Here is a 25,260-nt window from a genome sequence, read left to right on the forward strand (position 1 = left end):
TTCTTAAAGGTTCAACAGAGAAGACCGCTAAAGGAGAAATACCCACGGGTCTTCAACCGACGCATCTCGCTGTCCTTTTTACCCCGGCTCGTCTTTCACCACCACGTTTTACCCGCCCCTGTGATTTGCTTCTGTAAGACGCAGCCTCCCCTAGCCGTTTTAATCCGTATATTTGACTGTATGAAATGCTTTCATAAATGTCTTGAGCATGATACGTACGCCTCTCCTGAAGCCGGGCCCTGCTCCGCCGACACAACAGGAAGGATCTTTTCTTTTTTAAAGAGACGGACGACACGGTTTGCGTCGAAATTGCTGAATGTGATTTTTAGAGATACGTGTTGGATGGACGGATAAGCTTTGGCTTGATCCAGTTGAACATTTTTATCCCTTGTGCTACAGTATATTCACATATTGTACAGTTTGTGTGATAAGTAGTGTTGTAGTCAAGACCGAGACCTTTACCGAGACCGAGTCACGACCGGGACATTTGGAGGTCGAGACAAGGACTGTAAATATATCAAAGAAAACAGAACAAAATGACCAGTATCTTTTTTTTCGTTAAGTGTGCAACAACAACAACAAAACATTCTGCTATGTTGCTTTTGAGCCAGCAAAATGAAACAAGAAAATTCTTTTTAAAAAATATGAAATCATATCATTTTTTTAAAAGAATTTTCTTTAACTTTGACATTTTGCTGCTTTGCCAGCCAACTTTGGTGCACAGCCATGGACTTCAACAGCAGAGAGCTTTCACCACAGCAGATGAAGCCAGACAATGTTCTGTTTAGAAGTAATAAGTCTCCTGAGCAGCCATAAGAAGTTTCCTTCATAAAATTACAGCCTAAATTGTCTTGGAACAATTGGCTTGAAGATTATGGCATGCCAAACACGAACAAAACACCCTATAAAGTCTGAGCTCAACACTAAGATTAGAACTCACAAAGAGGTGGTTATAAAAGACCTCAAAAGGTCCCATTTCTGGTCCAGAGTTCAAAGGTCACAGAGACACGAATGCCAAAAACATACAGAATATGTAACCCTGCTAAATGCAACCTGTACCCCTATTTCTGGAACAATCGCAACAGCATCCACAGTATCCACAAATTTTGAAGCTCCATTGAATGGAATGTTAATGAAAATTTCAAAGTGATCCAGAATCCAGAATCTCTTCTGGAACATCCCCAACATTCCCTGGAAATTCCAGTATGATCCGTCTAACCTTTTGAGTCATGCTGGGGGGGGTTAGAGTCTAAGAAAAGACGACACGACTACAGACAGAGCGCTAAAGACCTGAAGAAAGAAAGGGACTCTTCTGCAGCCTACGCAGGTTCAAATGTATTTTTCAGTGCGTTTATTCCAGTTTTCCCGTAGAGGTCGTCACACTCCCTGAGGCACGCCGAGAACCCTTTTCCCTCGCTCCTACAAATTTAAAATGTAATTGGATGATGGCCTTTAAATTTACATCTACGGCCCCTTCTGATTGGAACAACCTGCAGACTTCGCCGACATCCATTAACTCTCATTTATATTTACGTCATCCGTCCACATCCGACCGACAGCTAATCCAGGTTAAATAGTGTCCGTCATCGCTCTCAGTTAACGCACACGTTCTGAAACGTTACGCAGCTAAGGTGAGACGAAATCAGTCATTTTACCATCCCGACGTGTGCTCTTTAACATTTAATGAAATGCAATGTGCCAGAATGGGTTCCCACGGCAACGGCTCAGGGACACAGTCGCCTTCTGATACAGATCTGGGAAAAAAATAAAATAATATAAAGATAGAGGTGAAGGGAGACGCATGTTAATGGTTCTTGGAGATTAGTGGGACTTTAATCTGTCGAGAGCACAATCCATTTTCTCTTGACCCACAGGACACAGAATTTTAATAGATAGTTAGTGCGAGGCCGCATTTCATTTATTACCCGTCATATCAGTCAGATGTCGGACCTCATCCCTCAGGCGCAAGGATTTATCTTTGATTGTCATTCGGGTCATTCTGGAATCCTCTGTGTGGCAGAGCTGCGCTATAAAGGAGAGATAATCATGGTTGGTGTATCATTATATTCGTCCAGCTTCACCCACACACATGGAACACCTGTCGGCAGGACATCCGGGGTCATGCAGGTGTTGACGAGGTACAGTTATTACCTTTTGACGCCATTTGTCTGTTTGTTTGTTTTTTAGCAGGATTAAGAAGAAACTGCTGGATGGATCTTTGTCTAATTTAAATCTCATTACATTTTTGATCCGGATCCGGATTAATGAGCAGTTTGTGCGCGCATCGTGGCGTGATTATCTATGGGAGCAAGTGGAAGTAAAAAATCTTATTATGGGATGTAAACTCAAAGTGAGAGGACGATAGAGCGCAGCGGCTGGGCTATTAGTCGGCAGAGGGGTTCCGCAGGGAATAGGACTAATCCTAATGACTTCCTGGAGCCTAAGGAAACCTCAACACGCTTTCAGGGTTTAACCCGAAAAAGCTCCCGACGTGGATAAATAAACGAGAGGAAGACCACAGAAGAAGAAGGAAGTCTTCATCACCCGCGAGACATTTCGGTTTGAGCCTTTTTCTTCTCTAATTATTTAATCTTAGAGATGGATCTAGATCGAAACAGAACCCCCCCCCCATTACTGAAAGTGAGCTTTTTGTGAATAATGAGAATGACATGAGAAATAGAGATAAAATAAAGCATGTGTATTTGTATGCTGCATGAAACATATTTTAATTAACACAAGAACATTAAACATCACAAATGAATACATTTAGCTCCATGATGGGCTCATTCATTCTCACGGTCACACATGCAGTACACGTATCATGCAGTTGTTGGCCCCCGGCAGCCGGAGAGCCCGGATGGAACCCACAGAGACGCGGGAGGAACATGCAAACCTCCTCTCAAAGCCTGCAGCGGAAGAAGACAACGTCACGGTGGCTCGCCTTTAAACTGCTCGCTTTTATTTTGCATTCACAAGCTCCGTTTGCTTCCCTTTGTTTAAGCATCAAAGGTACAGCACAGCGTTTTTAACGGACATTTTCAAAATACAGTTCAAATATTCAAATGAGACAAGTTGGCAAATCCAAATACGTCAACACCTCTTTAAATATTGATACTGAAACGCGACCGTGAAATATATCGCTCTAGATTCCAGGGACTTCTAGCGCCTTTTGTTCAATAAAACTCTTCTTACTGTTCTTCTCTGTAATCCATTAAATATTAAAAATGCCTCAGAGGCCTGTCTCTTCAAAGACTTTTGAAATACAATACATGATTCACCAAGAAGCCTCAAAAGTATCGAAGCCCTTCACGGCATCGTTACCCTAACCCCTTTCCCAAGTCTTCCAAGATCACGTCCCGTTCGTTGATATCGCCACCCAGGGAGATTCCATCCTGGCGCAGGCTCTTCCCCTTCCCCGCCAGCCTCGGTCTGACTCCCGATCCCGATCTACCGAAGCTGGCAGCCTCGACCGGAAGCACGGCGTGACCTCGGACGGGGCGGGAGTGGCTCCTCTGGCGTTCCACGTCGTTCCTGCACAGCTGAAACTTGAAAGCGGCCTGAAAGCCTCGGCGAAAGTTCTCATTGAAGAACCCGTAGATGATGGGGTTGACGCTGCTGTTGCAGAAGGCCAACCAGTGAGCCAAGGGATACGCGTAGATGTTGACGACGCGAGTCTGGAGCTCGGTCAGGGTGGCGTAGTCGCTCAGCATCATCAGTGTCCACAGGGGAAGCCAGGACAGGATGAAGAGCAGAGCCACAACCAGGAGCATCACGATCACCCGAGTCTTCTTCTTGGAAACTATGCGTTGAGCCTCCGCGCTGGATTTGCTACCGCCTACGCCTTCCTCGGACACGGCGCCTCTGCTGCGCACCGGAGGGACAGCGGTCTTGGACAGCGTGAATCCGATGCGGGAGTACATGAGGACGATGAGACTCAGAGGAGCGAGGTAGATGTTCGCAAATAGCACAGTGGTGTAGATTCTCCTCATCCCCCGATTAGGCCAATTTTCCCTGCACCAATAGAAGGGTCGGGTGTCATTTTTGTTGCCGAGGACTATTCGCACCCTCTGCTCCATTGTGACCTGGAGCATGACCCCAGAGGGACACATGATGGACACGGCCAAGAACCATATAATGACGATAATTCGCTTGCAGGCGGCGATGGTCGTCTTCTGCCTGAAAGGGTAGACGACGCAGCGGAACCTGACCCGGGAGGGGATTGCAGAAATAAAAAATAAGCCTCTGAGGGTGACGCACAGCATCGCCAACACGTGCCGCGACAAAACCTCACCTGTCGACAGCTATCGCCACGAGAGTGAAGACGGACGCCGACACGGATATCCCCTGAACCATGCCGCTGAGTTTGCACACGGCGCTGCCGAAGGGCCACCCTGCGGGAAAGAGAAGACTTCGAGATTAGACGACTGGCGTCAGACCTCCGAACCCGAGCGGGCGCCTGTCCCTACCCGTCACGATGTTGTCCAACAAGGTCGCCGGCATGCAGAAGACGCCGACCAGCAGGTCACTGACGGCGAGATTCAGGATGAACAGGTTGGTGACGGTGCGCATGTTTCTGCTGCGCAACACGACGAAGCACACGGCGCCGTTGCCCGCCATGCAGACCAGGAAGATGAGCAGGTAGGAGATGGCGAAAACCGTCGCCACCGGGGGTTTGTGAAGGTAGAAATCCACATAGGTGACGTCGGCGGGGGTCAAAGGTTTCACCCCAAACGCTGACGAGTTTGCCCAGGTACCGTTGGGAGCCAGATGCCGAGTCATAGCGAGGATCTGGACGGTTTGATGCCTGAGATGGCCGTTATTTGTTCACGCTGTCGTGCACGCGGTCCGGGTTATTTATCCGCCGTTAACAAAATGAAGAAGAGGAGCGTTATCGCTCACAATCCTGCACACAAGGAGGAGAAATCAAACGATTGGAGCTCATTCTCGTTCATAACAACACGAGAAAGATCGCACTCTGTCCCGAGAGCAACAGCAGCACGTCCGTCAACCTGCACATTGCAGTTACGGGAACACAACGAAGTGCCCGATTTAAAAACATTGTAATCCAAACACTCGTTGGATGAGATGAGCTTTAATCCTTAGAGCTTTGGAGGAAAAATTGGGTTTCTTACCCTACAAGAGATTTGCCGTCGTAACAATTACACGCATGACCAAGGACGTGTCAGAGGTCAATTCTAAAATGCTATAAGTACATTTAAGACCAAAAAGCAATTATTGGAAAGCCACAATTTCTATTTCCTTATGAGAATCGGAGACGTGAAACCATTCGGCTGCTGGGAATTGAACTAGAACCCACTTTTTCCAGAAGTAACACTTCCTTCAAGATAAACTTTTAGATATTTTTTTCTTACCTTCCAGCAGGCGGTGAATCTTAGTTCTTCTCTCTCGCCGTCTTCAGGGGCGGTCCACTTCATCTGCAGGTTACTCTTCTCCATTCAGCGCAGCAGGCGGCTCTGATTGGAGCCTTTGATGTCCCTTTGACATCCGCTCAGCCTCCTCGCCAGGCTGAGACTGCTGCAGGGTTTATAGGCAACTGAGCCGGAAGGAGATTTCTCTCAGGACAAAAGTGCTGCAGGTGACGTGTGAACTTCATAGAGAAATAGCTGCCACAATGAACACCGACTGCTGCCGTTGGAGGATGGAGAGTCGGTGGGGCGCCTGGAGACACACCTGTCACTCATTATCCACTCCGGCACCAGGTTACGCCCGAGTTCCGTCGCCATCTTGTGTTTCTCCAGCATGTTTTTCCTTCTCTTCTGCGACTGCATTTGGCTTTGAACAAGGCTGGGACCATGACAGGTACATTAGAACATTCAATTAAAAGTCTTAAAATGCTTTTATTGTGAAGGCAACGCCATCAGGAAGTCGAAAATTGGCTTTAAAGTCAGCCATTCAGAACGGCGCCACCTATTGGGGATATATTAAATGACGTCCTTTCTCCAGGTGGAAATTACCTTTTTGTTCCATCACGTGTTCGAATCCCTGATGGAAACACGCCAAAATACATGCACGCATGACGTCACCACACATGACAATGAAGGCATTTTAATTTTTAAATGAAGTTTAATCTTAAACTTGCACAAATATTATAAAAAAATTGATTTAATTTATATAAAGGTGTTTCATTGACGCCGAATGGACAAACATGCGCCTGGGGGCCGCGTTGGAGACACATCCGGAACTGATGCATGAAGAGCGCCCCCTGCTGTTGGCTTTTGTAATGACGTCACACGAATAATCCCAGGCATCCCAATGTTTCCAACTCATGCAGTTTCTTCAAATTAAGATCAACATTGAAGAAGGAGGAGAACTTCTCCCTCATACGAGGAGCTAAGAGATTTTATTCCTCTTGCCAGTGTCGAGGACAGAGGCTCCCACTAATGATCCATTAGTTTCATCACACATGGCTAAAGTCCTTTGATCGTGGAAACTATGCAGCAGCCTCAGTTTAGCTCCTCAATCCGAATCATGCGATCTCCAGATGCAACCTCGTTTGAGCTTTACCACATATATAAAATAAAATACGACACATTTAACAATCACTTGGATTTTTAGTTTTATTTAATTCTCAGTCAGAACACTGCTCCAAGATAATAATAATAATAATAATAATAAGAGACAAATCAATATATGCTTTGTAACCCATGGTTACCAAGTACACAAGATCGACATTTGATTTTTGGTTCCAAGTATCTTCAAGAACCTCGTGCGTCACATCATCAGGATATAAATGATTGTCAAAGCCCTTATTTGCACTGCGAATCAGAACCAGCGCATAATTGCTGATGTCTTCTTTGTTTCTTCTATAAAGAATAAATGTACTTCAACTGCTGCGATAAATTCACGGATGAGCTCACATTCTAAATGGATGGAATCAGACACATTTAAAGCATAAGCTCGGATCAACAGCAAGAAGCGCAACAGAGTTCATGTTGCAAACGCAGCAACTTAAGACACGCCGTGTTATAAACAGTCAGGAAGAGGCATCCAGCTCCCGACGCGCTGAAAACTCTCCTGCAGCAATTACAAGTTGCTTTATACTCTGTACGAAGAAGCAATTCATCCACTACAGGACGTTATAGCAATGCAAAGCCTCACAGTGATCGTCTGCTGATTTGCATAAAATAAGAATCAAAGATATACACTCAAAGCTTGAAGATTCATCACATTTAAATATCACATTTCAAAAGGAAAAGTTAACTCAGAAAGGCTTTTTGGGTTGAGTACAAGTAAGTGAGAACTGCATACATTTAGGTTTAGGCATTTCATCGTTTTCCCCTTCATATCTCCCCCCCCCCCACCCCCCTTATTTGTACAGATGGCTAAATAATCAAGCTCTTAGCTTCGGGGATGGAAAAACTGAAAGTCATTTTTGGTAGAATCGGCCTTTAAAAACATGTAAAATCATACATGACAGACACAAACCCGAAAATGTACAGAGTAAAAATTAAGACTCAGAAATTCTATGCAGCGTCAGGTTAAAAAAAGTAAATACACAACAGATTTTAATATAGAATGCCTGGCACCTATGGAAAAATAAGAGGTAGAGCTATACACAGATGTGTCCCAAAAAGAGGGCAACATCAGTAGAGTGGATTCAGAACACAAAGAATATCCTCAAATATCCTCGTCAGAAAATGATGCGTTTAAATATATATATTAAGCATACGCAGCCTGAGTCTGTTGCTTGATGATGAAGATGAACTTGAAAAACAAAGTAATGTTGGGCACAAGTGAATTTTTTTTAGCCTTTGTTCTCTGCAATTACAAAATAAGGGATTTCTAAAGCGTGTCCCCTCTGTGCTTTTAATGTTTAGATTCCAGTATATTTCATTTAAACCAAGAAATAGTCAAGAATAGCTACGCTGTGAAAACGGTTGCATCAGACGACAGGCTGGTTATGTTTGGCATTAAAGAAAAACAGTCAGGAAAGTCTCCTGATACGTGAAGGGCCACCGCTAATCTACAAACCTACAAGTAATCCTGGGTGTCCCGTTAGCAGGACTGTTAGCAGGACTGTTAGCATAGACGTTTGCTATTAATGGCCAGTAGAAAAGTGCCGACAGACGACTCGGGCAGCCCTTTTGATCTTCACAAGAACTTGTGCAAATGAAGGAAGCAAAAATGCAGCCCTTGTTTAAATTCGGTACCGCCAAGCTTTTTAATGTTTAAGAAAAATACTTCAGCTATTCTGATTGAAATCCTTACACAAAAAATACAATTGTACATACCGTTACTATACTATATTATAGTACAAAAAGTCTGCCGTGTTGTTTGTGCTTGTTCCGATGCGTATATTCACAGATCTGCTTTGGAGCCAGAACCCCCCCCCCCCCCCCCCCCCTCGGGGGAAAGAACTCCCTTCAAGACTGCAAGAGGAAGAGATTTAAAACTCAGGCGAATTACTTTGCATGCGATATGAAAGCCAGCTGGTACTTACTTACTCCACGTAGCGCTCAGCACGGCGAAAGCGTGCTAAGGACATTCTTGGATTCATTTCCTGGAAGAAAATGGAAAAGCACTTTGACAAACACCGTAAAAGCTGCAGCCGGGTCAACCAGTCAGAAAACGCGTTGGGCTACCCCTCAGACGCAGAATGTCCCAACAAAGCCTTTAGAAGCAAAGTTCAAGCGGTCCTTGAACCCGGCCAGTACTCACTATCACAAGTGTTATCCCTCAACATGGGTTCCTGCTCCATCATGTCCATAGAGATTTTTATAGAGGGGATATTTTCATGGTAGGGGTAGTCGGACTGCGGGAGGAGGGAGGGAGAGCATTAACACGGGGGCATTAAGGAGCTACAGGAGACAGGCAATCACAAAACAGCTGGTCAAAAAACATGGAAAACATTTATGACGAAATACTTACAAAGTCCATATCGCTGTCGATGCTTCCCTTCTTTCCCTTCTTTTTCTTCTCATCCTCCTTCTTCTTCTTGTCCTTCTCCGGAATGACATCGTCCAGGTAGCTGAGGTCGTGCTGGGAGAACAAGTAGTCCATGGCCTTACGAACGGCGACCAGCGCCAGGATCTGTCGAGAGACGCAAGAGACCGTTGGACCGGCGGACAAAGCTGCAGGTGTCTGTGTTCAGCAGGCGGCAGCCGTTTCTCACCATGACGGGGAAGACGATGGCGGCTACGGTGGACTTGAGGATCCACAGGAGGGCCAGACACAGGGCCTGGATGAAGGTGAAGAGGTGGATACGTCTCTGGGGGACGTGGCGCAGGTAGATCAAGTCTGGCTGGTGCTTGGCTGGCATCAGGAGAAGCTTCAGGCGGTCCATGAACTGATGCGCAGACAGACGACACATCAGGACAATGAACACGTTGGGGTTCGTGCATGCGTTTGAGTCGCACACGGACAGATGTGTGGGGAGGCGGATCGTTTCTTCAGAAAGAATGATTCCAGTCCTTCCAAGTTAGCTTCAGATTTAGTTTAAATGCTGTGTATTTGCTTCTTGCCAGCCATCCGTAGCCTTGCTTACATTTTGCTGTTTAACTTCTTGTTAGCCATTAATAGCTTTGTCCTCATTATGGTTTAACTTCACGCTAGCCATTAGCAGCTTTGCTCACATGTCTTTTTTTCCAGCTCTGTAATTTACCTGACATTGAAAGGATTTATTCAAGCCTAGTGACCTTATTTTTTTTTTATGACAATATAAATTATGGCCCTGGACTGAATAAAAGTCTCTATTTTTGCTGTTGGGTAAATATAAAAGTCAGCAGCTGTAATTACATCATGTGTGACAATCGTAGTCATTACCCTTTCAAATAACTTGTCCTAGACAGAACCGGTCCAACTCACCTGAACTCCGTTGAGTGAGGCCACGCCCATATAAAGGAACACCCCGTACAGCACAGGCATGGGAATGAACTGAAAGGCACGAAGCACAACGATTCATGGCTGCAACCTCAGATTAGACAGTTTAGTTTAAATATAATCCACAAGCAAATATCCCGATCAGTCGCTTGGCCGCCGTTGGTGCAGGTTCGGCAACAGTGAGAGGAGATCGACTTCACTCGGGTAGAAATGAATCCTATCCAACCTGGTCACTCCCAAAGACAACCTCAGCATCTTCATCTCCGCCACTTCTAGCTCCGCCTCCCGTCTTTACCCCAGAGCCACCGTCTCCGAGCCGTACATCATGGCTATGTACGTTTCTACTGTCGTATGTGACAATAAAGCTTCAACATATCCACTAGAGGGAGTCCAAAGAAAAATAATCTCTGACCTCCGGTGTTAGGTTGGTCAAATTATTGTGGGAATGGAAACCCGAGACTGTGTTCAGCTGCAATTGGAGCTTAAGCGCTGATGACCACGTTCACTTCACAGCGCGTTACTTCAACTCGACCGAGAAGCTAACCGGACGACAACAAGGTCTGAAATAGTTTTAGATTTAAAGAGTTTGTCCTAAGAGAGGTGGACAGTAATCCATATTTTCCAGGAACACTTCAAAAGCTTGAAGCACTACCTTGAGGATTGGAGCCATGAAGACAGAGAGTCCCGTCAAGAGGAAGACAAAGACACCGGTGACTCTTTGCTCCCTGGATCAGTGGGGAAAAGACAAAAGAGAACCGATCAATAACCTTATCCACATAAAATGATTAGAATTAGGAGCAAAAATCTGGTTTAACAGCTGCGTGCCGAGAAATGGTGCGACTGTAATTCTCTGTAGAAAATAGTACGAGTTCCAGTCCGAGTCATTATGCAATGATCAGCTGATTAATTGGGCCCGCAGCGCAGAGTTCACACACCTCACTCCCAGGAATTTGGGCTGCTCCCCGGGGGCCGACGTCTCAGTCTCCATCTTCAGAGAGTCGATGTGGGCGATGGAGATGACGGTGGCGGCGACGTACCATGGCAGGCCCATGAAAGAGCAGATGACCATGAGGATGGCCACCCAGAAAAGGTCCAAGTGATACCCCGCCCCTTTCTGAGAGGCAAGGAGGAAGGGGAAGCAGAACAATCAACGCAGATCTTCTGTTGCAAAATTCTGTCGTCTTTATCCTTGATATTAAAGAAAACCGACGTTTTGAGGCCGGGCGCCCACCTTGAGTTTATGCTCTTTCCTGTTGACGATCACAGCGGTGATCTGCTGGTCCATAAATATCAGAATGGTGACCAGGAGAGCAGGGAGCGCTGCCGACAGGACCACCCACCAGGGGTTCCCTCCGAAAGGGGCAATAAACCAGCCTCTGTTCGGACTGGTGGGCTAAACAAAGATACAACACTGTTAAAAATGACCTGCACTCCATATATCATCGCTTATTCCTGCATGGACACGGAGATCTCATCAACATGGATCACTGACCGGAGTCTGGAATTACTGAAGCATCATTGGACGAGACAAATCAGCAACTTGAGACTTTGGGACAAACTAAGACGGCTCTGCGTTTACAGCTACAGCTACAAGGCCCTCTGTGTTTTCACAGCACCTATAATCAAGCGGTTCCTCGACGCAGCTACCCGTTTCCAAGTCTCACCGTTCTCCTGACTATGTCAGGGCAACAGGGAAGAAGGAAGTTTAAGCCAGTTGAGGAACAGCCGCGCTTTGCAACCTGTAACACAGACTGCGCCTTAGTTTCTCGGTGCGTATCGCTTACTGGAAAAAAAGACAAAGGCGGCCCTATACTGGGATTTTATGGAATTTCAGCCTCCTGGCAGAAACGGGGATCAGTGCAACCGGAGGACGGCGCACCTGGCCGGTCATTCAGCTCAACACTCTTCAGTGCAAGGATTTCCACCACGCTGAAATGGGACTATTTTGTTTGTGTGTGTGTGTGTGTGTGTGTAAAGGTGATTTTTAGAGAAACAGCCTGAAAGATTCCCCAAACGACTCGATTCATTTTTATTAAATCCATCGGGTACATTTATTTTTCGACTCCGAGAATCGCTTTGTTTTTGTTCACCTTGAATTCACTTGGCACGATGAGCTTCGGAGTATTCACGCCGACCAAGGCGTCCACGCCGCAGAAGAGGAAGATGGTCAAGATGATGGCGAAGTCACTGATGAGCTTCCTCACCTGGACGGAGAAAACACGGTTTAAGATTTGTTCCCAGCTCCTTAGAGCAGAATTTCGAGACTGAAGCCGGGATGAACAGCGACTCACTCGGGTGGGAAAGAAGCGGCTCGTCTTGAACTGCTTCAGCGCCATGGAGCAGGCGTAAGTCCCGAAGAACAACATGAAGGACATCAGAGCGATGTCGGGCACGTAGGCGCACGTCTCCCCGACCAGCTCGCCGCGGTACTCCAGACACTGCTTCTTGGTCAGGGATGCCCAGGTGGTGTTCGCCGGCTGCAGACCACAAGGACGATCTGAACTTAGCTGCAGCTGGCCAGCGCTTTCAGAGTGTCACAAAAAAAATTCAAGGACACTACATACCAGACCGGTACCGTTTGTCCATGCAGAGACATCAAGGAGCTCCGAGGAGTTGCCTGTTTAAGAGAAACAATGCCATCTAATCACAAAAATAAAATTCCTCCCATTATCGCTCTCGATGTTTTGGATCCGTATCAGCATCTATTTTTTTTTTAAACCACCCTGCCAATTTGCTCAGGACACAGAACCTGATAGGGCTGATCAGAAAGTAAACAGCGGTATCGCAGGCCGACGCGTAACGCCGTCATTCACTCCCGCCGCTGTAAATGGAACAAGAAGACGAACGCTTTGTTTCACACACACAATAAATATCATCTCTGCCAAATGGGACAAAAGCAAATCACGACTGCTCGGCTTTCGCCGCATGTTATCCCCGATGGCACCCGGAGAGAACCGACAATGAGGACTTACAAGGCAAGGGACGGCTACAGATTATTAGACGGCGGCTCTGTTACTGGGTGCAATGAAACCGCTCCTCTAATCGCTTCATGTGGACATTCTGGCAATCCCTCCTAATCTCCTGCGGTGAAAGCGAAGACTACGTACCGGGCGTGCAGCGGCAGTCGTACTGAGTGACGAGGTTGGGGTCGTAGTCGGCGTTGATCAGGTTGTAGTGGCTCAGCTTGATCATCTTTTTGAAAGCGTCGTAGATGAAGATGAAGCTGATGAGCGCAGAGAAGCCCTCCTCGGTGAAACGGGTGAAGTACTGAACAAGAAAGCTGGCGTCCGTGGCGACCAGCACCAGGCAGAAAAACGCCGACCACAGGCCGATCCAAAGCCTGAACTCAAGGTAGTCGAAGTCATGGTCTCTGTGGAGCAGGGGACAGGGGAAGAAGTTAAGCACCCACGTTTTTCCTGTTCTTTCCAGTCATTCAGAAACGCTTGAAGTACTTTGAAAAGGTTCGTGAATACCAGCTTTCGATATGCGGCCATTAGAAATATCACTACGTTGATTTTAAGGCATGAACAATGGACTTCTCGTCAATCTGCTCAAGACACAGCGGCAACTGGCTCGAAGCATGGAAACATTTCAGAGACACACACGTAAAATGAAATGACAGTGAATTATTAATCGTGGAACACAATTGGCATTGTGGTCAGTAATGCAAGGAGACTCTCAGAGGGAGGGGGGGGGGGGGGGCGAGTACAGTCGAGGGAGGAGATCTCCATTTAACAGACTTGGTTCTTCAATCAGGACAGGAGGTTCGTAACAAAAAAACGCGGGGATCAACTTCGACAAATATCTCCCAGCCTTCTTGGTACTTTGTGCCGCCGGATGAGTTCGATCTGGATCCGCTCACCTGCTGAAGTTGAAGAGGAGTCTTTCAAAGACCAGCACCGGGCCTGTGCTGCTGAGAATAGTCAGGGGTTGGCCGGCCAGCAGGCAGAACACCGCTCCCGTCAGAGCCGTGCCCACAAAGCTTTCCAGCACGCCCTGCATTATGGGAAAACCCAGCGTTTACACATGGAGCACACAGAAGAGGCAACACATTCATGAATTGCACACGACTCCATATGAGCCACCTTTAAGCAAGTGCATCAATGCAAAGCAGATTTAAACTATTCCTGGAGACTTAAAATGACCTAAACCGTAAATGTCGCCGACTCAGCCGGAAGCTTTGTTTTCCAGTCGGCGTGACGCAGCAGCGCGGCCTGCCCGTCAGGACGAGCCAGTTTGGTTTCCACTCGGGTCACTGTCGTTCAGATTTCACAGGCTCAGTGCTGTATAGATTAAGGTAGATTGCAGCGTTGGATTATTCCGGCGCATCTCTTAAGACCTGCGCTGAGAAAGGGCACGCCAGGCCAGGGATTCCCTGGTGCACGTGGGAGGGAGCTAATGTTGCTACGATGAGGCTACCAGCAGCTGAGTAATCTGGATCTGGAGTTATTTACAGCCTGGGCAAATCCCTGCATCCAGCCCTTACGCTGCATTTCTAGAGCTCTCTTCCAGGAGCGAGTCCTACGCAGCCGTTAGCGCCGAGCTGTTAGAGCGACACCGGCGCGCACTACGGCTTCAGGTGTGTTCTGCATCTCCAGCATATGCTGTCCTGTCAACGGCAAACGCAACAGACGGATGCAGTGCGAGCTTCCAAATCAGCTCGGCTGACCAGTCGAAGGCCACGAGGCCACGCTTTTTTGCCGGTCATCCGTTTGCGACTTAACGCAGAGCTATGACGGCGTTATTCAAGCAGATCAGGGGGCGCATCGCAGTTATGCACCAAGACGTGCACTAGAGCCGGTCCAGTATTCTTATTGCTTTCAAATAATAAATAAAGGGTCAGGCTCCTCTCCCCGCTTAATGCATCAACCTTTAGTTTAGAGGAATCTGGAAATGCTCAAAACAAGCCACGGGCTACTTTTAGAGTTACCTGCATGTTTTCCGTAGCATCGCCAAGTAACCCTCCGAATGTGATGGCATTGGTGACTGTACCCAGGTAGATGAACAAGATGGTGGAAAGGGACTGGATATGCAGCGCGTCGTAGAAGTCGCTGGCAAAAAACGGCAGCTTCCGTTTGACGTCCAGGATGAGACCTCCACAGAACCTTCAAAGACAGAATCAAGCTAAGCTTATTTTGGAAACATGATAGATGTGACCCTTTGAAGGCCATAAAAAAAGGAGAGGTAACTTCTATAAATAAATAAAGAAATAAAAGTAATAAAGAGCTTTCATTGTTACAAGACTGAAGAGGCTAAGGCTAAAATATAGTTCAGATTTTGACTTTAAGAGCTGTCTGATAGCAATCTCATGTCATGAGGTTGATCATCAGAACAATAACTTAAAATAATGTTATCAAGATTACGGCAAAAAGTACACCACAGGGCTCTTCGGGAAAGATGAAGGTTCATTTGACAAACATTTACTTTCTGGTGTGCTGGAGCTCCTCTCCAACTTGGTGTCCTCCTCCACCTCCTTGCCCTGCATCCTGGGGAGTGTCTCCATTCATCTGAGGCATCTCTAAACCGGCGTACATGTTCTTCCTTGAAAAAAAACACAAGTCAAAAAAAAAGAAAATTTTGATTTTTAATCCCATATAATTGTACTTTCTGTAGAAACTACGCAGGGACATGAACGCGTGTTTAACGCGTTCATGACACATGCTGGACGTGCAGCATCTTCATTTATTTGCAACACGCGTCTCCGATTAGTGCAGACCTCTTGTCGGAGGAAGGCAGAGACTTGGGCGGCTCTATTCGGATGTCAGGGTCCCACTCCCCGGGGGGCAGGACGACCACCTCGTCCAGGAACTCTTCGATTCCTGCCAGCAGGTCCTGTCTGTTCTTTGCTTTGTAGGCAATATCATGGAATACCTGTTAATAAAGACTTTGTGAATATCATAGCACATTATTCGCTATTTACACAAGGCTGGAAAGGGAAAAACAACTTGAATTTTCCCTTAAGAACATGTTCTACAGGCTTTTGTTAAGGTTAACAGCGTGAAAGGACAAGGAAAATGTAACCCATCGCAAAACAAAGCCACAGCATTAACAAAAAGCGAAGAATTAGCCTTTTGACATGTACACAAATAATGTGTCCACATTGGAGAAAGAGTCAAATCCGTTGGGTAGGACTGAGCATGTTCGGGTGGACTATAAGAAAACAAACATCTGACAAATCCGTGACGTAGTTGTGTCACAGCGAGGTTAAAGTTTAACCTAGAAAATCCTGGCAAAGCCTCCTATCCACCCACAATCAAATGAGTCTACTGGGAAAACCCAAGGCCGGTGGGAATGTACTCACAGGGTTAAGGATATTAGAGACAAATCAGAGGCTAAATCAGGATATATATCCAGAGGCGAAGCACATGACAGCTGAAAATATTGGGAATATTGGCGGCTTAAGCACAATGCGAACAGCTGGCATCAACAAATCTTTTGCCACTGGTACTGCGACAGTCACGGATCACCGTGAACTCTCCTCAGTGCCAGAGATAAGAATCTGTCTAGGTTAGCAACCTAGCCCCGAATAAGCCAAGTCACGGACAAGAGGACTGGGCAAATGGTTCCAAAAGGAGACCTCGAGATGCCATCGCTCTGGTTTAACAACCATTCTGGGATGAATCAGCTGTATCTCAAACAAAACTAGAAATGCAAAACACACATTTTTGAGCAAATAGAACTTTTGATTTTTTTTATTTTTATTAAAATGGCAAAATTCAAAGCACCTCATCTGACATCAGGGTAGCGATGGCTCTTCCAATTTCGTGATAAGACTTTGCTTTCCCTTTGGGTCCCAGGAGGACGAAAAGGAACCTAAGCCATAATGAGAAAATCAGATGATTGATTAAAGTGAGAAATATTCAGTCCACTCCGACTTCATCCCTGGTAATTATGTTAACATTTGATGACGCAAGCTGCTGCCTGGTTCTACCTCGTGGGCACTGGGACCTCCGTCAGAGAACCCAGCATGACGGCCTGCTGAAGGCGCACAAACGCCACAAACGGGTTTTCCAAGAAGTCGACCTCTCCGACCAGCACGTTGGATGCCTCCGCATCACGGGGAAGTTTTTTCATGAACTTGTTCTTCAGCTGTGGGGATCAGAGAGTCACACGGTGAACATGTTGAGCGGCGTGAGATAAATCACGACAGTATCCGCAATCAAGATTTGATTTGGATGAAAGTCAGTGGCGAGATAGAGGGCCCCTCCCGTCAAATTCCATAAACATCGATCAATAATCAACCGAGACACTGAGGAACAAATTTTGAAACTCCATTGACTGCAATGTTAACAAAAGACTCAAAGTGACCCATAATCCAGGATCTCTTCTGGGTCACAACGAAAATGGAATAATTGGTCACTGGTAACATTACCAACATTTTCTCTACAAATTTCATCAAGACCCGCTCATAACTGCTTGAGTTATCGCAGACAGACGCCGCCTCGATGGAGTTTATGAATACACACACAAACGTAGTGAGTGAGGGAGATGATTAACTTGATGTCAAAGGCCAGAACATTCAGGCAGGTCAACAACTCCATGAACAATTCCCGAAGTGTAATAACACATGCCGTTACAGTTTAACCACTTCTGTGATGGTTAGCTTCATTTGGGTATCTGTGTGCCACACATTTAAAGGGACAAATGGCTACTCCATCGTGGGTCACGGCAACGAAGGAAACTGCGGTGGCACGGGGAGACAATGAGCTTCTGTTGAACGGACCGGCGAGAGGGTCTTATCTATCAGCATGTGGGACCCAAAAGCGTGAACAAAGGCCAACACATGACCCGGAACGGTCCTGCTTTGTGAGACGAGAGCCCTTAGGTATCATCTCTTTTCAAAATTTACCATTTTGATAAATAATAACACTTCAACCATTTAGAAATTGATATCTTAAGATTATTAGTTGGCTAGACTCATTTAAAAGCGCGTTTATTATCACCATGCAACGGAGCAGAAAAGCGTTACCTGATCCTTCTCTGGTTTGTCGGAGAAGTCGCTCAGGCTGTTGGAGGTGAGGTTGCGATGGGCGGTGGTGGGGCTACCTGCAGAAGGGTAAGACACCGTTGGGCTCAAAAGAGACCAGACGAGACTACAGAGCTTCAAATGGCTTTTCGGCTAAGCTGGGTAGACAAGTCTCCGAAAAGAAAGAAAGGGGTCGGAAAATGAGAGCAAGGAAGCCAGTAAAACTCAGGACTTGGCTGAATGTGGTACGACTTGAGCCAGAGTCATTCAGGCGCTGCAAAGAGAGGAGAGCCGGGATGCGTCGGTGCATTCAGAAACATTCTACGGAATTATTACCAGGGTGAAAGAAGAGTCTACAACACTTGTCTTTGTTGTAAAGTCGTTTTGGGCAATCAACCAAGGAAGTGTTGCTATTCGTGAGTTTTACATTGGAGTTGCATTCAGAAGCCGTGACCTCACTTACAGAGGTATCCCATGCTGGAGCGCCTCATGACATCACATGGTTCCTCTGGGTCGTGTGGAGTTAAACAAGGTAGAGGGTGCTCAGGGAGGTTGCGTGCTATTCCCCAAGCAGGAGTAGGCAAAGAGGAAAGCTCGACAAGGAAAACCCAGTTGGTAAAGAAAAGAAAAGAGACGGAAAAAGAAGCACGTTTCAGCAAAAGAAAACAGCAGTTAGAAACAGGATATCAGAAGACAAAGGGTATTGCTTGGGTTAAGATTAAAAGGAGGTTGGTTTTCCTACCATTCTCTGGATTGGTGAACAGCCTACTTGCACTGGAAACACTCTTGCCAATGTCGGCAAGGGAGCGCAGGTTGGACTTCTTGGTCTGGTGGCGATGCTTCCGCAGAAGCGTGTACGTGACCTTCTCCTTCGTGTCAGGCTTCAACTGACCAGTCTCCACCTGGCTGTCGGTGATCACCTCTGTTAGAACGAGAGATTAAAGATCGAGCGCTACACCCGGCAAAGGTTTTCAGAGTGGTTAGTGGTCCACATACCAATAACCTGTGGGAGCGTGGTGGCCTCCAGGTCCAGCATGATGGTGCCCGTCTCGATGCACACCTTGAGTTCCATCAGGCTGTGCAGGGACAGCGTGGCCACATGAGGCTTGCTCCAGCGCTCGCCGCCCTCCTCCACCTTCTCCTCAAACTTGATCCACCTGGGCAGGGGAGGGAGAGAAGAGTCAGAAGTAGAGCTAAGGTTGAGGAGAGTTCTCGGCCTGGCACCGGCATGTCCAACCAAAGCCACGTGCCACCATGATAGGCAGGTATTCATTTCACGTTGGGTTCCTGAAAGTAAAGGTCACTGCAAAATGCGAGTCATTGAAGTTCATGAGCAAATATGGGCGAGGAAAAAGGAGACAAGGTGGATTCACTTTTCTTTACACAACAAGCGCCAAGTGTTTTGAAGCAGTTACAGTTCACTGGGCACCGGTGGGGGGGTGGAGGTGTAGAAATAAAACAGTCTACTGGGTTGGCGCCAGCAGTCTCGTGACTTTTAGAAGACAAACATGAGAAACGTGACTTTCCTTCCAACCGTGGAGGAGCTTAGTCTTGAAGGCAAGACTCGAGATCGGGAGTCTTTTTTAATAAGAATGCCTCGAATGTCACTCCTACAAAGAGCCATTCTTTTGAGGCCTGAGGATGGGGTTTCCCTCCGGGGATAGAGTATCCCTCTGGACGTGGTTCACAAGTCTGTGACCAGACAACCTTACAGACTCTAGGCCATGTCCCATGTCCTTCTAGTGTTCAACGGCACAGATGTCATGTGATCTAGACTCTAGAGCCAAGTGGAAGTCTTGCGCCGACCATGTGGGAGAGAACCTGGTCCCACAGAAGGAACTGCAGATCCACATTAAGGGGGGCAGGAGTTAACTGATGTACGACCCGTTTAGCAGGACATCCACGAGTATAGATGCAATAAATAGTTGCCATTACCAGATGAGGCTCAGCAGCTCACCTGCCCGTCTCCTTCCATTCCATCTCCTGGCCATCCACAGACAGCAGCTCGCCCAGCTCGGTGAAGAGCTGGGGCGGCGGCGGCCCATCGTCTTCCTCGCCCAGGATAAACTTGATCCTCTCTGCAGGAGAGACTGCGGAAACGGAAGCAAGTTAGGGAGCGATAGATCAATCCTGCCTGACTTCATTTGATACAGAATGGAAAAAAACAGAACAAAAGAAGACTACAACAAGAGAAGATTGCAACACACCCTCACGGGGAAGAATGCTTCCTTGTCGTGCAAACTTCCTTGAAGGAATAATGGGACTCGCCCGACTTGTGAACATAACAGATATTACGAAGCCTTCTCCACTGTACCGGTCAGGATCCCACAGGTCCATACATCAAGCCCCACCGTTCACCAATTCATCCTGACTCAGCACATTTAGGCGGAGAGCTGCTTTTCTGAAATGAAGTCTAGTCTCCGGTGAAAACCGGTCGTGTCCAGCACATCTGAAATATCAGCATTATTGTGCACCAACATCGTCCACCAAAACAAACACCGGCGATCTTTACCGCCGCCTTTCCGTTGCCCTTTTCCATCGGTCGGGCGACAGAGGATCTGACTTTTAACACGTGTTGTACACACACACATACAAGTCTCACAATCGGTGTTATCAACGAAAACAAAAGACATTGTTGTGGTTTGCAAAACAACTTTTAAGTGGACAGTTCCGACAGATTTGCCAGAATGAACAGGATTAGAAGGATTTAGACGGAGGGCAAAACAGCGGAAACATTTCAGCAAGTGTGTGTGTGTGTGTGTGTGTGCGCACTTTGGAAACGTGTCGCCTGGCACATCCTACCCACACATCAGACCACGCAACCCGAGTGTTTACACGCAACGGTAACACGCAACCCCTTCCCTGGCCGGGATATTTTCCACACATGCTGCTGTTTTTAAGGAATCGCTTGAAAGCCAAGGAGACACGCATCATGTCATAATGCACTTTAATTACTTGCAGGGGGGGGGGGGGTGTAACGTGGACATTAGAACAGCAAGTTCTGCCCTCTCACTCAACCATGGAGGACGGTTTAGAGTTCAGATGTTCTGCAGAGATTGTAAGACGACGAGGAAGACGTGCGAGTCCCACATCCGTCCGTTTGCGTGTTAGGAGAGAGAAAAATCTTCCTCCGAGTTTACTTCAGTTTCCCCCGATCGGCTGATTTGCAGGCAGTGTAACTGTAAGCAATGTGCACCTATTTGCTGAAGTCGCAATCGGTAAAATAAAAAATAGAGGACAATTACAGCGCAGCAGCCCTTTACACAACAAGCGCCGAACCCAAACCTTGACTCACAGAGCAATCATAAAGGCTCGACGAGGCTTCCAGAGAGAGATATGATAAGAGCCACACTTATCACATCGAGGCACCGTCGGATGACGAAGCACGCAGACGGATTTACACCAGAGTGTGAGGTGCGGCAAAGAGGGATTACAGCATCAGAGGTGCAAAGCGTGGGGGGGGGGCACGCCGCTTCATACGACGCCAGCGCCGGCGAGGAAGGTGTGGCCATCTACTACAACCATGAAACGTACAAGATGGTACGATCAGGACGAAGGGGGTCGATCCAGGATTCCCGTTTTTGCTCCGATGGAGAATGTCACTTCAAATCCAGATTTGACTCGGAATATCACAATTAAAATTTCTCTCAGACAGACATCGCTGCTTCATCTACGAACATTACAACTCCAGTCCTTTTCAAATTGAAGTGATGAAGTTTCCTGAAACGACCTGAGAGGAAGAAAGAGAGATTTCGCCCGGTCCTAACTTTGCATTTAAGGGAAACACTTAAGTTGAAGTACAACCCTTAAAAGGGTGCACATGCTGCGTGAAAGGCTAGCCGCTCTCACGACATCCTGTCGCTCCGCCCCGTCACCGGTCGGGCTTCACGGCATCCGACTGGAGCTTTACTCGAACTACATCCCTGTAATCAGCAGATCAGCATCGTCTCATAATTCTCGATTTGCATCGGTCTACCTTCAGGTATGCGGCGGTGCTCTCAGCACCCACACATAGCAGCCCCCCCCCCCCTGCCCATTTCCATCTCACTTAATGGCTACCTCCGCTAGCACTTAAGCAGAGTAAACACTCCCATTAGGCCGGTTTCCAGGACGCGCCGTTTCACGGAGAACTCCCGTTTTTGCGATAATTGTACGTCTCGTGAACAGATAGCAATGTTCGGTGCTCTTAAGGTCCGTGTGGCGCTACAGAGCCCTCCTCCATCGCGGCTCGCACGATACGTAACTCGACTCCCTGCGAGCCGGCGCTAAACTGTCGATGTTGACTCTAAAGGCTCTTTGTTTAATGCCCCCCCCCCCCCCACCTGTGTTACCATGTTAATCAAAGCATCTCTTCCTGTCGGAGGAGGCATGTGGCTTTAAAGGACTTCTTGTTCCATTCTAGAAAAATTAAACTCCTGCAACAACGCGTCTTTAAGCTCCGCCTTCAGGTGCGCTTTCCCCACAGCAGGAAGTGGACTCCTCCGATTGACAGCCTTACAGCCGCGTCCTCCTCCGCGCAGGTTGACATTCTGCCCCCCCCCCCCCAGTCGATTCTTCCTTGTTCTTTCACTGCAGAGATTGTGTCGGGGCTACTCGCACTGATATCCCCCCATGCTTGTGTAACATCTTGATATTTGCGCTCCCACCTTCCTCCCCGGCTCCTCGCCTTTCAGCTTCCGCGTTTCCTTTCTCACGACGCCCCATCAATTCCTCTGCTAATCGTCCAGGCGGCGGATAACGGCGCTCTTGTATACACTGAACACGCTGAATGCCGACCCGAAGTAATTTTCAGATTTATGTTCTACATGTTCCCATCCTGGAAGGATACCCCCCTCCCCCCGTTTTTTCTTTCTTAGCTTCCACCCCACCCCGGTTTCCTGCTCCATTTAGGAGGAATGACCTCTTTAACTACACAAGCGCTGATATCATGATTTACGGGGTCCGGCTGGACTTCTGAGGCCCTTGAGCAAGCAGGCTTTTCACACGACTCGTCTGCACTCACGGACGGGTTTGAAGACATTGGAGGCGTCCCCGGATTCTCCGCCCAATTTATATCCCTCGGCGCCGTGTTCGGATCGCTCCCGTCTATCCTTGTGGCTGGACTTGCGTCTGTGGCGTCTCCTGCGCTGGTAGCTCTTGGGCACGTGAACGCCGACGTACACGGTGTGGTGACCTGCCGCAACACAGTGGAAGAGAGCAAACGAAGGGCCAGATTACGCTCAAAAAAGAAATCACATTAATCCCGACTGCCGTTAATCCGCGTCATTCCCGGGAGGACAAAGACAAAAAACGAATGAGGACCGGTTGATCCGGTGTAACGTTGTTTGCTCATCACGAGGCCGTCTAATTAAGGTTTTTATTTACTTTACTGGAGACTGGAAGTCATTAAGGGGAGCCGACAACAGTTTGATGTCATTAAAAGACAGTCAGACTCTGAAAAAAAGCAAAAGGCCAACCACTTCCTGTACAGAAGCTCATACAGGAAGTGATGATTCAGCGTCTCAGGAACTATTCAGAGTGCTGGATTTAAAGGACTTCCTTCAGCAGTACATTCCTCCAAAGCGTCTTCTGCATTTCACTTCTCTCCGGCACCCGGCGCAGAGGTCAGCCTCGCTTCCTTGTGTAAACCAGCCATTCCCACCAACATTCCCAAACAGGGAATCTGTTGCGACCGCCACACACACACACGGCTTGACTAAATGCCACGTCCGAGACGCTTCGCTTTGCGTGCGCATGTAAATGCTAGGTTTTGAAGTGCGCTAATGTCCCAGTAAACCCGTGTGGGCGTCGCCAGCTAAATGCCTTTGAGGCTTCAGCCAATAGCCGGCGCCGGCCGGGATTAGAACACTAGAAGGAACATCTTCCCGTGCGGCCTCTGGGATGGAAACCGACGTTTCCACCGAGGCAGATGAAGAGATTAAGCTAAATCTTATAATGCAACGACGCGGCGCCATTCCTCGCCGATCTTACCTTCCACCTCCTCTTCATCGCAGACATGCTTGACGAAGGACGCCCCTCTGTCCAAGACCGCTTCATCCTCCACTCTGGAAGGCAAACGAGGAAACTTATGTAACCAGACTATGAAGCATAATCTGATTGAAACACAAAGTAACTTCAGCGCCCGCCGACCCGGTGACCTTTAACGCCATACATCTAACATTGAGGTTCCTCTCGTGCGGCGAAAGCGTGAGCGTCTCCGGGGCCGCGACAGATTATATCAACCGAGATATCTGCTAAATGCTAATTTAGAACACGCCTGCGGCAAAAAAAGAAAACAGATCTACCCAAGTTCAACTCCAATTAAAGAGCACAGCCCGACGGACGGCTAATATTTAACTTTCCCAGCTCAGTTTGGTCTCCTCAGGCCGGACTCGGGCTGCGACCAATCCCAGCCTGATGGCTCGCAAAGCCAGCCGCTTTACGAGAATCATTTTAGCACAAGAAGAAGTAAATCCTTGATTTTTGGATGTGCGTTACAAAGCTGAAAAGCAGCTGCAGAGTTGAGGCCATGCCAAACGAGGGTCGTTGCCATTTTCACACAGAAAACAGAAAGAGCAAAGGAGGTCACGTCCCCTTTCCGCGCTGCGCAGCGTGGAGAAGGACGCCGTCCTCATTTAGCACCAGATTTCTGGCGTGCTCCGCTCCTACTCCCACGGGACAGAATGTCCGTTAGAGCAGCGGCTTCGGGAAGTCGCGATTGTGAAGTACTCACTCTTCCAAACTTTGAAACGGGAACTCTTGCAGCTTTTTTTTTTACTTCCACATGAAGTGTGGCTGATTGCGGTGGGGGGGGGGGGGGGGGGGGGGGGGGGGGGCGTGGAGGGCAGGTCGTGTAGAACGTCGATCAGGGGCTTCAGAAATCAGCAAAAGGAAGCTCAGGCTGTCCGGCTGCAGCCAATCAACGGAGACGATTCAATCAGTCCACGCCGAGGACTCGACCGGGACGAGGACGAGCGAGGGACAGGCGGTGCACAGGCGGTGCACAGGCGCAGGACGAGGGTTTCACGTTCAGTTCCCTTTGAATGGAACGCTTCATAAACACGAGACTGGGGTGTCGAGGAACGGACGTGCAGGAGGAGGAGTATGAAGCACATTTGATGAGCTGCCAGCAAGAATCCGGCCGCAGGGACAAAAATGGAGGCTGCATGCTGTTAGATAAAAGTGTAAGAAATTACACCCCCCCCCCCCCCCCCCCCATTTCCTGCTTCAACTTCCTCAGCCCGATTAAAGAAGACACAAATGATCGTGGGTCTGAGAAAGCAGCTGCGATGACCTCACGCCCGGTGAACTTCCTGTGGTCTGTTCAGCTCGGGATCACCGCGTGTGTGTGTGTGTGTGTGTGTGTGTGTGTGTGTGTGTGTGCGGGGGGGGTCACAACCTCAGCAAACCGAGCAAGGTGACAGCATTATGTTTCTTCATCCAAGGGCTGCAAATAATTCTCTGGTTGATTCAAA

At 47.8% G+C, this 25,260-nt stretch overlaps 2 protein-coding genes across 2 annotated transcripts in view; both read right to left on the reverse strand.

Annotated features, from left to right (window-relative positions):
• Window positions 1–3,317: 3,317 nt before the first annotated feature.
• Window positions 3,318–4,779, reverse strand: LOC137908722 (neuropeptide FF receptor 2-like). Its single transcript, XM_068753144.1, has 3 exons — window positions 4,467–4,779; window positions 4,292–4,391; window positions 3,318–4,203 (listed from the first exon to the last, which is right to left on the reverse strand). Exons 1-3 carry the CDS (start codon window positions 4,777–4,779, stop codon window positions 3,318–3,320), a joined length of 1,299 nt encoding a protein of 432 aa, XP_068609245.1.
• A 3,572-nt stretch (window positions 4,780–8,351) lies between these two features.
• LOC137908200 (electrogenic sodium bicarbonate cotransporter 1-like) overlaps window positions 8,352–25,260 on the reverse strand; it is a 17,749-nt gene continuing 840 nt past the window's right edge. The window contains exons 2-25 of the mRNA XM_068752569.1: window positions 23,777–23,850; window positions 22,809–22,979; window positions 19,764–19,896; window positions 18,803–18,963; window positions 18,549–18,728; window positions 17,810–17,886; window positions 16,772–16,929; window positions 16,566–16,653; window positions 15,557–15,711; window positions 15,265–15,381; window positions 14,771–14,945; window positions 13,703–13,836; window positions 12,948–13,210; window positions 12,405–12,457; window positions 12,132–12,317; window positions 11,931–12,044; window positions 11,072–11,233; window positions 10,776–10,954; window positions 10,493–10,565; window positions 9,826–9,894; window positions 9,134–9,307; window positions 8,890–9,051; window positions 8,680–8,773; window positions 8,352–8,521 (exon numbers count right to left, since the gene is read on the reverse strand). Of these exons, the coding sequence (XP_068608670.1) occupies window positions 8,478–8,521; window positions 8,680–8,773; window positions 8,890–9,051; window positions 9,134–9,307; window positions 9,826–9,894; window positions 10,493–10,565; window positions 10,776–10,954; window positions 11,072–11,233; window positions 11,931–12,044; window positions 12,132–12,317; window positions 12,405–12,457; window positions 12,948–13,210; window positions 13,703–13,836; window positions 14,771–14,945; window positions 15,265–15,381; window positions 15,557–15,711; window positions 16,566–16,653; window positions 16,772–16,929; window positions 17,810–17,886; window positions 18,549–18,728; window positions 18,803–18,963; window positions 19,764–19,896; window positions 22,809–22,979; window positions 23,777–23,850 (3,196 nt within the window). The 3' untranslated portion in view covers window positions 8,352–8,477. The remainder of the gene's footprint in view (window positions 8,522–8,679; window positions 8,774–8,889; window positions 9,052–9,133; window positions 9,308–9,825; window positions 9,895–10,492; window positions 10,566–10,775; window positions 10,955–11,071; window positions 11,234–11,930; window positions 12,045–12,131; window positions 12,318–12,404; window positions 12,458–12,947; window positions 13,211–13,702; window positions 13,837–14,770; window positions 14,946–15,264; window positions 15,382–15,556; window positions 15,712–16,565; window positions 16,654–16,771; window positions 16,930–17,809; window positions 17,887–18,548; window positions 18,729–18,802; window positions 18,964–19,763; window positions 19,897–22,808; window positions 22,980–23,776; window positions 23,851–25,260) is intronic.

The sequence above is a fragment of the Brachionichthys hirsutus genome, chromosome 19, assembly GCF_040956055.1.
Source record: "Brachionichthys hirsutus isolate HB-005 chromosome 19, CSIRO-AGI_Bhir_v1, whole genome shotgun sequence".
NCBI lineage: Eukaryota > Metazoa > Chordata > Actinopteri > Lophiiformes > Brachionichthyidae > Brachionichthys > Brachionichthys hirsutus.

What these genes read in the sequence shown, in the direction of transcription:
- LOC137908722 (XM_068753144.1), bottom strand. Translation starts at nt 4,779, where the DNA reads ATGACTCGGCATCTGGCTCCCAACGGTACCTGGGCAAACTCGTCAGCG. An exon ending in GTTGGACAACATCGTGACGG is followed by an intron (nt 4,392 to 4,466) that starts GTAGGGACAGGC and finishes TCTTTCCCGCAG; the next exon opens with GGTGGCCCTTCGGCAGCGCC. An exon ending in GTGGCGATAGCTGTCGACAG is followed by an intron (nt 4,204 to 4,291) that starts GTGAGGTTTTGT and finishes CTCCCGGGTCAG; the next exon opens with GTTCCGCTGCGTCGTCTACC.